Below are 13,412 nucleotides of genomic sequence, written 5' to 3' on the forward strand. Positions count from 1 at the left end.
CTACCAGTCCAATCACTTTAGATAAATCAATTGCATGACAAAAAAAATTTATTATATATATATTTTTAAAATTACTAATAAATCATAAAAAAGACCTAATAATTATAATTTTATAAATAGTTTGTTAGATATAATTTTCATAAAAAATAATAACTAAACATATCATAAAACAAGTAAAACATAATTCAATATCTCTAAATTCAAGTAACCTATCAAACACAGAACTAAAAAAAAAAAACTTAAATTTTAAAATTCATACTTTAAAAATTAAAATTGTAAGTTTGAATGTCAGTTCTTCTATTGTAAAAAATAAATGCTAAATGATAAAAAAAACTCAAACTTATGTTAATTGATTGATCTTTTGAGTCAATTCGCTAATTTCTCTTTTATGATTTTATCCAAGTTGCTATCTTATTAAATATGAGATTTAACTAAATCTAGAAAAACAAGTCACAATTTGACTAACCAGCTCATCAAGCCAAATTTTAAAATATATATATTTTTAAAGAAATATTTAATCATTTAATTTACATGAAAATTGTATGTAATAAACATTTTGGAACAATATAATTATCTAAGTATTTTTTTTAATTATTGGTATTCTTAATTTATTTTTATATATTTTATAAATTTTAAATAATAACTTAATTATGTTGTCTGCTTATGTCAATTGGTTGATCCAAACTAGTCAGGCTAGTAGACAAAAAATCATTTTTCACATATACTTAATGGTTGACTAATGTCAACTAGTGAAAAGTCTATTATCAATAAATTTAAATCTCACGATGGTTTTCAATAGTTTTCAAAAACTTCAAGAGTATGGAGTATCATATTCAGAAAACTCAAGGGGTGATACTAGATTTTACCCTAACATTTATGTTTATGAATTTAAATTAGTCATGCCGCAAGATGCATGTTTTGAGAAGATATACACTTGTTTAAATAAAAATATCAAAGGATTGTTTAGTTGTAAAAAATCTTTTTTATTTTAAATTTTTATAAAAATTATAAAATTTAACTTTTTTTGCAAGGTTCGTATTAAGAAGGTAAAAAAAATAACTATTTTGTTTAGATTGTAAAAAAAAAAATTAAATTTTTTATTCTTAAATTTCAAAATTATTACAAAAAAGTATAAATTTTTTATTTTCAATTTTTCAAAAAGTATATAAGGTAATATTTGGGATAATGAATTTTGGAGTTTGAATTTAGATTTATGTGCATTTAGAAGAAACTCTCTACATAATCCAAACAATTAAAGTTCAAGATCCAAACTCCATGCTCCCATGTAAAGTAAAACTTAGAAATAAAAAAATATATCTTCCAATTTTTTCATATAAATTTTAAAAATTATAAAATAATGTGGCAATTTTATAACTATTTGAAATTTTAAAAATAAAAAATAAACTATTTGCACAAGTAAATAGGGTCAAAATTATTATTTTTTTCATTTATTTCATACAAATGTAAAAGAAATTTAAAAATTATTTAACTTTTTATAATTTTTTTAATAAAATAAATAAATAATATTCTTCCCAATTAAATTGACCCTAAATATTTTCTATCAAACTATTTCTCCAAACCCTTTTATAATTTAGATGTCAAAAAAAGAGTACATCCACTAATTTATGTTTTTATAAGAGATGGTAAACAAAGAAAACAAAGTGTAAATCAATATTTTATTAAGACAAAAAAGATTAATGCATTTTTGAAATGTTTGTAGAGATAAAACAAAAAAAAAAGGTGAAACCTATCATTAAAATATTAAGACAAAAAAATATGATTTTTAAAATAGTGGTTAAAAAAAATTTACATAATTTTAACACGGAGATCATGTGTTATTTAATATTGGGGTTGTGGTTGGTGTTGTTATTATTAATATTAGAGATGCAGTAAGTAACCAAAATCTAAAATTCAACTTTGCCTTTTGGACTTAAATATTTGAAAGGAAGATGAAATGTTTAAGAATGTAGACAGCTATTGTCCCTGAGCTTAACCTACATCCAAAAGTAAATACCTGTAGTTGGTCATGTGACAAGATGCACATGTGAAGAATGTGTATACTTTTTTTTTGGAAAAAAAATATAATAATATTTGCTATGAATCCATTTTTCCACATCTTTCTATAACTCATATGTCAATTACCAAAAAAAAAAAAAGCACTAATTTCTGTTTTTACTTTTTATATGAGATGGTAAACCAACAAATAAAAAGTGAAGCAAGGAACATCAATGTTTGTAGAGACAAAAGAGTGAAAGGACATTTTATTAAAACGTCCAAAAAAGATATCACAGATTTGTGCCATTTTAACAGAAGTACACCTCAATACAATACAACACAATACAATACACTTAAAAGAAAATATGGTCGTAAGAAAGAAGCACAATCAGTCATCAACCCTGGATCTTGGGTTGGCAAATACGTCAACACTGAAGCAGAAGGTGATGAAGAGAGTGCTGAAAACAAGTCTCTGGTGCTCCATACTGGTGTCTACTTTTCCAAATGCTCCTCTTTGCAATTCTCCCCATCCAACAACCCTGTTGGAGGCCCTGCCTCTTTCCTGGCTTCATTGGCATCGTTGGGGCTTAAGAAGCTTGGCTGGTTGGTTGAAGAAAGGAGCCTTGCCCACATTCTGTCAGTTATAACTACCTTGTTCTGCCTCTCAGTGATCCGCTGCACGTAAAACATTCAAGCACTCAATCGAGGCATTTGAAGCAAAATCGCTGTACAGATTTTTTTTGTTGGGGGGGCAGGGGGGGGTGGGGTGCCAATAAGTTAAAACTGTTTAGCGTTCAAATAATCAAACTGCAAATAAGCAAACTTTGTAGCTTATCATTTTTTTTTTTTTTTTTCTTTTTTGGTGGGGGTGGCGAGGGGAGGGTCGACAAGGGGTGGAGGGTGACCCCTGAGGTGAAGCCCTCTTAACTAATTGGAGTAAACAAATGGGATAAATGGGTAATGACATCCAGTTTTGAGTTGGTTTCCCAATCAGGGCATGTTGGAAAAAATCTTTGACCAGTTAACCATTAACATCTACTATTTCTGTCAATGAATACCAGATTTAACGAGTCCAAAGATACATACGTTGAAAGGAATGTAGGTGTGTCTGCCATTAACAAGCCCAACTGTGAAGCCTGTATACCCTGCCATTGCCCCATGAACAGCACTTTGAGCAAGCAGCGTGCAGCACACGTTATCAGATGCATTGCTCGGAATAGCACGGATCATGTATGTAGGATCTGCCAGAAAATATGATTTAGTTGGAGTATTTGTGCCCTATTCCACATTTTATCCACATAAGCAGAAAAAACTAATGAAGAATCAAGGCAAAGAGATTACTGACCTATATATTTAAGATTGATGACCATCTTTTTTTGTTTTGTAAAATAATCCTATAACAGAAGAAAAAAGAACGGTAAGATATCACAGAAGAAATTTATATTCTTCTTATATTTATGAGCCCACATATAGCATAGATTCATCTGTTGCTAATCATCCATTGTGGATGGAAAATAATTGATGCGTCTCAAAATAGAGGAATTGAAGCAGACACCTCAAAGGTTGATTTTCACTGCTCATAATGGAAATCGATAAAACTGGAACCAGATCACCATGCTGTGTTCCTATTTGGATTGCCTCTCCCATGAAAGGGACTTAAACCAAAAGTGGAAAGGAATGTACTATTCTAATGTTTAAAAATAATAATAAAAATAAAACAGAAAACAAATTTTTAAAAAAAAAAGAGGTTTTAGTTTAATGAGTTCACTCTTTTACATAAATCAAGGTTGTACTTTCCCAAGAAAAGAGAAATTGAATTCCACAAGAACATAAATTCACATATGTGGACATACATTCAGGAGATGCAAACAAACTATGAAATATCAATTTAAAACCGAAGACCCTTAATTTAAGAAAATTATTCTAGATCAAGACTCATAACCAACCTTGATTTTCTGAGATATCCACAGCCCAACATCTTGGAGTAGCTTGTTTCCTGAAGCATCCTGCTGGCTTACGCTCTCTGAAATAAGTTCCTGTCCTGCTCCTTCAGCAATCACAATAACCATGTGTCCATTTTCTTTAAGCCTTTTCTCTATAAATTCAAAAAGTCCACCTTTCCCGTCAAGAAAGAAAGGTGACTCTGGAATTAAACAGCAGTCCACATCCCGACTGGCAAGAGTAGCATACATTGCAATGAACCCTGCACCAGGATATCCAATTAGATTATAGGAAATCAGGAAGATGCTAAGGAACTGTAATTAGGACCGCCACACAGGCATTAAACCACCATATTAAAATGCAACAAGTGCACAAGGCTCCCATGCCAATCAGTCTCAGGACTACATGATGCACACAGCCTTACCTCTAGGATTGGATCAAACACACTAATCCTTAGATCAAGGCTCACCCTTCCCCATAAATTCGCATTACCATTAAAATGGATCGACTCATTCATGAACAGAGGACACATTACTTCTCCATGACACTATTAAGGTACAAGCATTGCAGGTTTTTCCTCCTAAGAGCATAGCATCATAGATATGAAAATATAAAACATTAGAGCATCTTGTGCTTGGAGTATTTTGGAGGCAGAGAAAACACTAAAAACTGAAATTTGGGGTGGGGTGGCGTGGGGTGGGGGGTTGCAGTACAAGTGTAATAACTTCAAGTTTGCAGAAACTATGTTAGAATCATGAGGCAACATGAGGCAAAGATGAACAATTTTTAAATCAACATAACAGCATAGTTTTATTCAAAGGTCATGGTTGTCAGGTGTCCAAGTGGCTAGTCCTCAAGGTCAAACAAAAGTCAAACACTAAAAGCTTAAAATTCAGATTTATGCTGCAGCAGCTATCTGCAACTATGAAGGACAACGCAGATTTTTATTACATCCTGACCTATCAATATCTCTTGATAGAAAATTTGTTATTAATTTCCTCAATTCAACATCTCTAACATCAGCTATACAATAATGAACTTAGAAGCAAAAAAGAGCATAACAAATGAAATGTCAATCTTACCACTGTAGCGTCCCATCAGCTTCACAACACCAATTCCATTCTCTATACTCTCAGATTCAACATGTGCTGCATTAATGGCACGTTGAGCCTCCTCAACAGCAGTATCAAAACCAAAGGATTTGTCAATGACCTGAACCAAGAGAAGCAGTTCAACATGAAAGTATATTAAAGATCAGTGCATGGTCCTCGTAAGAATGATTGATTACATTCATTCAGGAAAAATGCAAACACAACTAATGTAAAGTACCGGAATATCATTATCTATAGTTTTGGGGATTCCAGCAACAATAACTTTGAGGCCACGCCGTCTAATTTCCTGCATTACAAGAATTGGATTGTTTTTTCAGAATGGATAATATGTAAGAAACACGATTAATTACACACTAGGATTAAATGGAATAAAGATCGAAGGCCTAATTGAGATAAACTGAGTATTCAGATTAAAGGCCTAGTTGAAGGATGAATGTTTTCCATCCTAAGCAAATACATTTACCTCAAAGATAACAGATGCACCCTTTTGAGTTCCATCACCTCCAATTATATAAACCTGGACCATTGGAAAAGATAGCGGTAGCAGTTATAATGACCCTCTAATTTATACAATACATAAGAGCAAACATCTTAACAGAAAATTTTCATTTAACGAAAGAAAAAAAAAACTTCTGTACCTGATTAATTCCACGATCTTGAATGCTGTCAACAATTTTTGAAGTATCATGGCCTCCTCGTGACGTACCAAGTATGGTTCCACCACGTTTATGGATATCATTCACAACCTTGGGGTTCAAAGTGATAGTATTTCGAGAATAGAAACCCTTGTATCCTCCCTACAGATGACTCAATATCATTTGTTGATGAGACCACAAAATTATGTAGTTCAAAATATTGTATGAAAGAAAAATATTATGCCCTAAGAAATACCCAAAACTCTTAAACACAGAACAGATGTTACGGAGGCACCATAAAAACTAGGGTTTTATCAACAATAACTATTGTGTGCCAACAATGTCCCAAATTAATGAGAAAAATGCATAGGTGGAAAATCTAGACAGCCTCTGTAAAAAAGCAGGCATGCATGATTTTTATTCTTAATATGTATTTAGCAATTAATTTTTATTTTATTAGATTCTATGAATTAAAATAATAAATTAATAAAATAATGGTTCCTAGTCTTCAGAGTTCAGCAGGGATGTAACCTGTGGAAACTCAGAAATGCCTGGCTAGTCTTTGGATGTTGGCATAGTAAAAATCTATGAAAACTAATAAACCCCTGCCACACGTAAGGCCACAAAAGCAGAGAACTTGCACATGAATTATGAAAATGAAAGCATAAATATCTAAATTAAATCTTAAATCATAGCTTCATTTCATGCCTCATTAGTTAAACAAGGATATAGTTCAGCCCCACATGGCAGATGAAAAGCAGCTGATGAAATTTCACCAAGAAAATGTTGTTGAAAGACTGTTTGGTAATATAAATGAAAATTAGTTGAAAAGTAGATGTGAGTGTTGGATGTTTTGGCAAACAAAAAATTTATGGAAGTGTTAAAAGTTATATAAAGTTTAAGCCAAAAACAGTTGGGGCCAAATAAAATCTTAATTCAAAAATAATACAGTGTTCTTAATTTCACAATTTCATGCGTAGAGAGAGCACACACCAACAAGCAGTTCAAAATAGACATGAGTTATTACTTCAATATCACATTCTAGAAGAAAAAGGAATCTTCTCTTTGCTTTGGGAGGGTGGGGGCACCAATTCTATCCAGAAACTATTTCACTGAAGACATGATCTCAAGACACTCCAATTATATTAAGACTATAAATTTCATTAGAAGGGTTGGGGAAGACGATTAATGCAAGCACATATTTACATTGAATCATGAAGAAGTTATTGGTTTTTTTTTTTTTTTTTTTTTTTTTAAACTAGAAACAGGATGTCCTACATTCTCTGCAGAAATCAGGGTGGAAAAAAAACTATATTACTAGTTTGATATTATTGTATAAGCTTGGACTTTAAAACAAGTGGCATAAAATAGATCCATCTTATGGCCATTAGATTCCAACTTATAAACAAGTAAATACATAAACATGTGTTCATGACTCTATCATGTGTATGCATCTCTTACAAAATTGAATCCCTCACAATTAGGTCTACACATGCACTGCTCGCAACAATTGAACCATTAATCATTATTACACACGAATTTAGTGATAATTATTGGTAAAAATACAAGCAATTGGAGGAAAGTAGAAACTTCAACAAAGATTCAATTTTGACCAAAGCATGTTCAGATATCATCTTCAGATAATATGCAGTTGTTATTGAAATTGGAAGTCTAAGCACTTACATCTATCCCAAGGATTTTGGTGACACCATACATATGGTAAAGGCCACAGACAATTTCCCTGATCACTGTGTTGAGCCCAGGGCACAGACCACCACATGTTACAATGCATGCATGCACTTCATCTGACTCAAAATACACCTGAGAAGCATTCAAGAGCATATGCTAGTAAATACACAATGACAACTTACAAATTCCCTAGCTTTCATACCAAAGAAAGGGAAAACCTTTTGGCGAGGTCCTGCACGACGAAAATGAATCCCTCTTGGACCATTCTTGTGAACAACAACCTATAAAATAGTCAAATAAACATGTTTGCAGAGATTAATGTTAGCAAAGAACATACAAGTGTGGCATCTCTTATTCATGCCAAGCTATAATTAATGAAAGTTTGAAACTATTGTATGGCCACCAGCTTTTCCATATCCCGTTGTGCTATCATAAATGTGTAGACAGTACTTTTTAAGGAAGTTTTACACTAGAATAGACAAAGAATATAGATTACAGCTTATATATAGAACAAATGAGAAAAACATTCTGGGGAATAAGTGAAATGTAAGAAATATTTTGGCAAGTATTGTCCAGGCATTCAAATTTCAAACAAGCTAAACAGAGCTCACCTTTTGGGGAACAGTATCATCCACATGAACGAAATACTGCCTGAAATCAGAAATCCACAACATAAATCATCATATAAAAGGTCAAGTATAACAGCCAAGATTCAGCATACAATAAGCTAAAGTTGACTTACTTAACAACTAAATATGCAGGGTTGAATCGCAACGGATTGGGATAGGTCTGAAACATAATCCAGCAGTCAAATGAGCAAATATATAATAAACAAATCCAAATGTTAAGGCAACATGTAAGCCCACAGACGGTTCACATTTCTGTCAGGGGAAATGCTGCCAATCTCTCCCTTAAAATAACTAAGAGATATTATTGTCAAAAAGTATAAACACTAAAAATTAAAATTAGAAACTAAAACTGAAAACTGATAGCTGACAATCTGGTGGTCAATACTTCCAAAGCAAAAACAAATTGAAAACCAAATTTAAAAATATAAGTTAATTTTTGTCCTTGAATCAAATCACAATTAAATAAATAGTATTAAAATTATGGAAATACAAAAGAATACAAATTAAAAGATATAACAATAAAAATGACACTTAGTTACAATTATTTTACGTAATTATTATATTTTATTAGTACTCCAAGAAAAACCAAATTGCATATGAAAATGGTGAAAATTATTTTTGGATAATTTTTATTATTTTCCAAAATTTTAGAAATATTAAGAATATTATTATTCTCATTCCATTATAAATTCACATAAATATTTATTTTATTTCTTCATTAAAATATTGTGTAAACAATAATTTAATCATGGCAATAGGCTGCGGTGACAACTAAAAAGCTCAAAACTGGTTTAAGTTGTTGCCAAAAAAAAAAGAAAATTCCAACAACAGAAAATGAAAGCTAACATCAATTACAAACGTGTTGTCACCACCTATTTCTTCACTGTACAACAACAAAAACAAAAATGATATCAAACAGCCCATTAATGAGCAAACAGAAGTGAAATTAATTTATATCATAATGCCTATGACATCCACAGAAAAGATAACCAACGAATTAGTTCATTTCCAGAACCAATTTTAACATACTTTTTATTAATATATATATATATATATATATATATATATATATAATGAAACTTAAGCTCTGTTCATGCCCAAGAAAAAAAAGCTGCCTAAAGCTTATTGTTTCTTTTCAAAATGGAAGAAAAGAACATTGTAATCCCAAACTATCTCCTGACGCTGCAATGCAATAGAAAAGATTATTCAAAACACACACACACACCCAACTGCTAAAAAAAATGAACAACTGTTTATAAAATAATTCATGAATTCTTTATTTAAGAAGGCAATTGCAGTTGGTCTCAAATTGCTCAGCGGAGATCTACTTAATCAATAAAGTTACCAAAAATACATTAATCTAATCATACTCTAAATACAAAGTGGACGTAAGATTCGCTAAAAGCAAGATCAACATGCTATCGGAAAATTTAGTTGAGGGTTCATTCCGCATCATTTACCCAAAAAGGTCCATTTCAGTTTAGTTTTTTTCGTTTCCTGTTTCCTTCGCTTTTGGAGAGAAGGCAGAGTTGTGTGAAAACTCTCCTAGAGAATGTGTTTGTTCATAAGATCAAAATAATAACAAAGAAGGGGAGAGTTCTTGCTTAACAGAGCGGATCCAAATAAAAAGACCAAGCTCATATTCATATAAAGTAAATCATGCAAACACCACATACGCACACCAAGGGAGGTTATCAAAAGCTCACATAACTGAATTCCATCGTCATATATGAAAACCCCATATAATCCCATATGCAGAGTAGATATTTAGAAACTAAAATGAAAGAGATGAACAGCAATAAACTGGTGGGAAGAAAAAAAATCAATGAATCAAAATCAAACACCATGAGAGAGAGAGAGAGAGAGAGAGAGAGAGAGAGAGAGAGAGAGAGAGAGAGAGGAATAAACATACAGGGAGATCAGAAACGTAATCGATGATATGGGGAACATCCTCGAGCACGTATCCGGCATCCCCTGTCTCGATTTTAACCAGAGAATCGTCGGCGAGACCCATTGGCACTAATTCCCGCGATTTGGTGCGATTCAATGCGCAACCAGATGAGTACCTCCCAAAGCGGTTCCGGGAAACCAGATCGTCAGGTGCAGCGATGGCAGAGGGAGTAGACGCAGTGTTCATACACGGACAAGAGGGATGAAGATGCAGTGCCCCTTTTATATTCAGCGTCTGTGGCTGCCCATGGGGACGCGCGAATCCAGGTCCCAGGGCCCCTGTCACAGTTTCGAACTTTGGATTGCCAAAACAGGAGGCGCCACCCCCTGCCCCCTCTCTGGTTTTAGAACTTTCTCGTCCAGCCAGCGTCGTTGAAAACGGGATAGAATTTTTCTTTTTCTGTTTCTTGTCTTGCATTTTTCTTTTCTTTTTTATTTTTTTTATTTGCTGGTTTTTTTCCACAAATTTTCTTTTTAAATAAAAACTTGAGAATTACAAAATTAAAAGTTCCAAATTCAAAAATGACTGTTTTGTAGAGAAGGGGTTTGCCATAATTGAGGGGTTTTCCCTTGTTTTTTTCAGGAGGAGACAGCTAATAGTCTAATTTACTTAAATTAGGTAATCTAATTTAATAATTTTTTAAAGGATAAAAATTTACAGAAAATATTTTTCTGGAATCTTAGTATAGGAATATCTATTTACATTTATTAGAATAACGCTAACTCTTGCATGACCAATATATTAGAATGTTGACGTATTTCTTATGAGTTAATTATTTTTTAAGATTCATATGATATTATTTTGTTAAAATTTATATTTTCTATGCAACGGAATAATATTATTCTTTTTGTATAATTATTTGTTTAAACTAGTGTCATTCCAATTTGTAAGTTATTATATCTCTATGCAATGCTTATTATTTATGTCCTTCATCTTAGACTTAGCAAAGCAGATGAGGTCGGATAATCCGTGGCAGATAAGGCGAATTATCGAGTGAAGAAATCATAATCCATATTGGAGGCAGATTAGGGTTAGATAATTCATGGCGAATGGCGGATAACCCGTCATTCTCAAATATAATTTTATTAATCATTTATTTTGTGTCATGATAATTTAAGTTGTATACAAAAACTTGTAATTAGTTTGCGTAACTTTTCTAGTAACTATATTAATCATTTAATCGTTTCTACTAATTAACAACTCCTTATTCATGTAAGTAAAACTAGTAGTTAGGGCACATGCACGGGCAACAGAGAACTCCATTTGAAAAGCATCTCCAACATCTTCATCCTCCAAATCATTATTTCCTTTTGACATTTTCTTCTCTTTCCAATTCTTTCAAAACATCAACAGGAGTTTCAGTATCCTTTCCATTTGCACAATCTTTCCCAAAAATTAAAGAAAGTGAATGATAGTGTGGATAATGCCTGTCCTTAAATTGTCCTGTATTCTTATGGTTCTTTAAAAAAAATACACTGAAGCTTAATTTCATTAGTAAACATAAGTAAAGCACTATCCATATATATATAACATTACATGAATGTTACATAAACCAATCAAGATTCAAGAACCTTTTGTTTTTATCGAGACCACGAGTGTCTTTGAATACATTTAAGAAGCATTTAATGTAATGGATGCATCATTAAAATTTAATATAATATACAATGTCACTAAAATTTAAAGTAAAATTATATGGAGATCCAATTGTAGTGACTCCATAAACTATATCATGTTACCACTAAGAACTGATAGTTCGTAATCTAAAAGTTCATTATAACTCCAAAAAAAAAAAAAAAAAATGAAAGATTGAAACCCAACAAATCTTTTCCGCTCCTATAAATTTTCAAATCAAAAATTAACATTCAACAATTAAGCTGGGCATGACCCTAGTAAACATAGAATTTATAGATGAGTTTTTTTTTCTGCCTTTCTTGAACTTCACTGCTTATATCTCTTAATATTAAAGGCTTCATAAAAGAATAATAAAAAAAGTTTGACATTATTTTAACTTAGTTGGCAGCAGTTTTCTGCAATATTTTTTTTTTTTTGGTTACGCCGGGTGTCCTCAGCTGGCATCTACCATATTAGCCTGGGATGCATCGCAATAGAGACTAATCCCACGCCTCATAGTTCCACCCCAAGACCCTGCAGGGAGGTAAATCAACAGTTCTCAGCAATATTGCAGTTTACGAGGTTGGTTAATCCCAACTGTACATTCCTTATATCAAACTCAACATAGATCCATTATGTTTCTCAAGATGAACTTTGGTCTTTGCTTAGATTATCTTAATACTCAAAAAATGGACGTCTAAATAAAAGATTAGCACAAATGTAAAGATAAAAAGGGGTTAAGGAATATTACCATTATTTTTTATACGGATTACAAAGAAAGTTACTGATAGATATTTATTGCTTTGTGTAGGTTTGCATATGCGGATCTCTTTCCTAGTCTCAAGAATATGCAAGGAACCACATTCTTTTTATAAATTAAGTCCTTCGTCAGTGCTTTGTATCTTCAGCTAAACTACAATTCCTCGGGAAACACAGAAAGAGGCTTTCTTGCACAAAACAACAAGAAGAACAGAACAAGTATCAATCACAAGAGCACTGCTCTCCAATCTCTCGTCAGGTTGGACTGCAGTACACCCAAAGGGATGCGAGAATGCCACTAAACATTTATTACTAGCTACGTGTAATACCCTGCTGCTCAGATGCTGAATTTGTTAATTATTTTTATTCAAACATATACTCAAGATTTGTTGTGATCTACAGAAGAAGATCCAGTTTGATGTCTACATGTGTATGAGCAGGATTCCCTCATCCAGGTTCTCCGAGCCATCTTACAGGTAAAAAGAAAAAGAAGAAAAAATCAATATCCTGGGATTGGATTACCTTGTACCAGTTGTGGGGTTTGGTTTTGCTTACAAAAGATCAATTGATGTTTGTTTTGCTTATAGGTAAAAAAATAATGTTATTTTTGTCATTCTAGGATTCTTAATGAAACAAGGGGTGAGGAGATTATATACATCTACGTGGGAGTACTACTTGTGTCTGGTTAACATGAGTACTGTCAGCTGAAAGCTAGAGAGGTTGTCATGTGATGCAGCAGTATATTTTCTGTTTAGCTGGAGAGATACAGGAGAGGAATGCTGCATATACTTAATTTTGGATAAATTAGACATAAACACACCAAATAATACGCGTGCAATATGTTTTTATTTAACCATACAAAAGCGGTGATTCTTTAAAAAAACAAATCCAACAAAATGGCAATAATCTGTTAACAATTCCATTTGCCATTGTTTCCCCCCGTTCTTTCATCATCTGGAAATAGAACATGCCTTGTATAGCGAGCTCCTTTGCAGAATCACAGCTTTACAAATCACAAACCAATTTCCCAGAATCACAATGAAAATTATTCTATGAAAATTTACTGTCCCCTTCCTTGACTTAGGCAGAT

The 13,412-nt window shown here is 32.4% G+C and overlaps 1 protein-coding gene across 1 annotated transcript; it reads right to left on the reverse strand.

The window, feature by feature from the left end:
* Positions 1-2,231: 2,231 nt before the first annotated feature.
* Positions 2,232-10,354, reverse strand: LOC131151085 (ATP-dependent 6-phosphofructokinase 6-like). The gene is made up of 13 exons (XM_058102274.1): positions 9,914-10,354; positions 8,115-8,161; positions 7,984-8,023; positions 7,591-7,653; positions 7,367-7,504; positions 5,687-5,845; positions 5,512-5,565; positions 5,266-5,334; positions 5,019-5,148; positions 3,942-4,198; positions 3,341-3,389; positions 3,082-3,236; positions 2,232-2,670 (listed from the first exon to the last, which is right to left on the reverse strand). Exons 1-13 carry the CDS (start codon positions 10,136-10,138, stop codon positions 2,488-2,490), a joined length of 1,569 nt encoding a protein of 522 aa, XP_057958257.1. The 5' UTR covers positions 10,139-10,354; the 3' UTR covers positions 2,232-2,487.
* Positions 10,355-13,412: the final 3,058 nt, after the last annotated feature.

Source organism: Malania oleifera, chromosome 3 (genome assembly GCF_029873635.1).
Source record: "Malania oleifera isolate guangnan ecotype guangnan chromosome 3, ASM2987363v1, whole genome shotgun sequence".
Taxonomy (NCBI): domain Eukaryota; kingdom Viridiplantae; phylum Streptophyta; class Magnoliopsida; order Santalales; family Ximeniaceae; genus Malania; species Malania oleifera.

Coding starts and splice junctions, on each gene's coding strand:
- LOC131151085 (XM_058102274.1), bottom strand. CDS start 10,138: ATGAACACTGCGTCTACTCCCTCTGCCATCGCTGCACCTGACGATCTG. Junction 8,162..9,913: donor ATTACGTTTCTGATCTCCCT/GTATGTTTATTC, acceptor ATTATGTTTCAG/ACCTATCCCAATCCGTTGCG. Junction 8,024..8,114: donor CCTGCATATTTAGTTGTTAA/GTAAGTCAACTT, acceptor TTCTGATTTCAG/GCAGTATTTCGTTCATGTGG.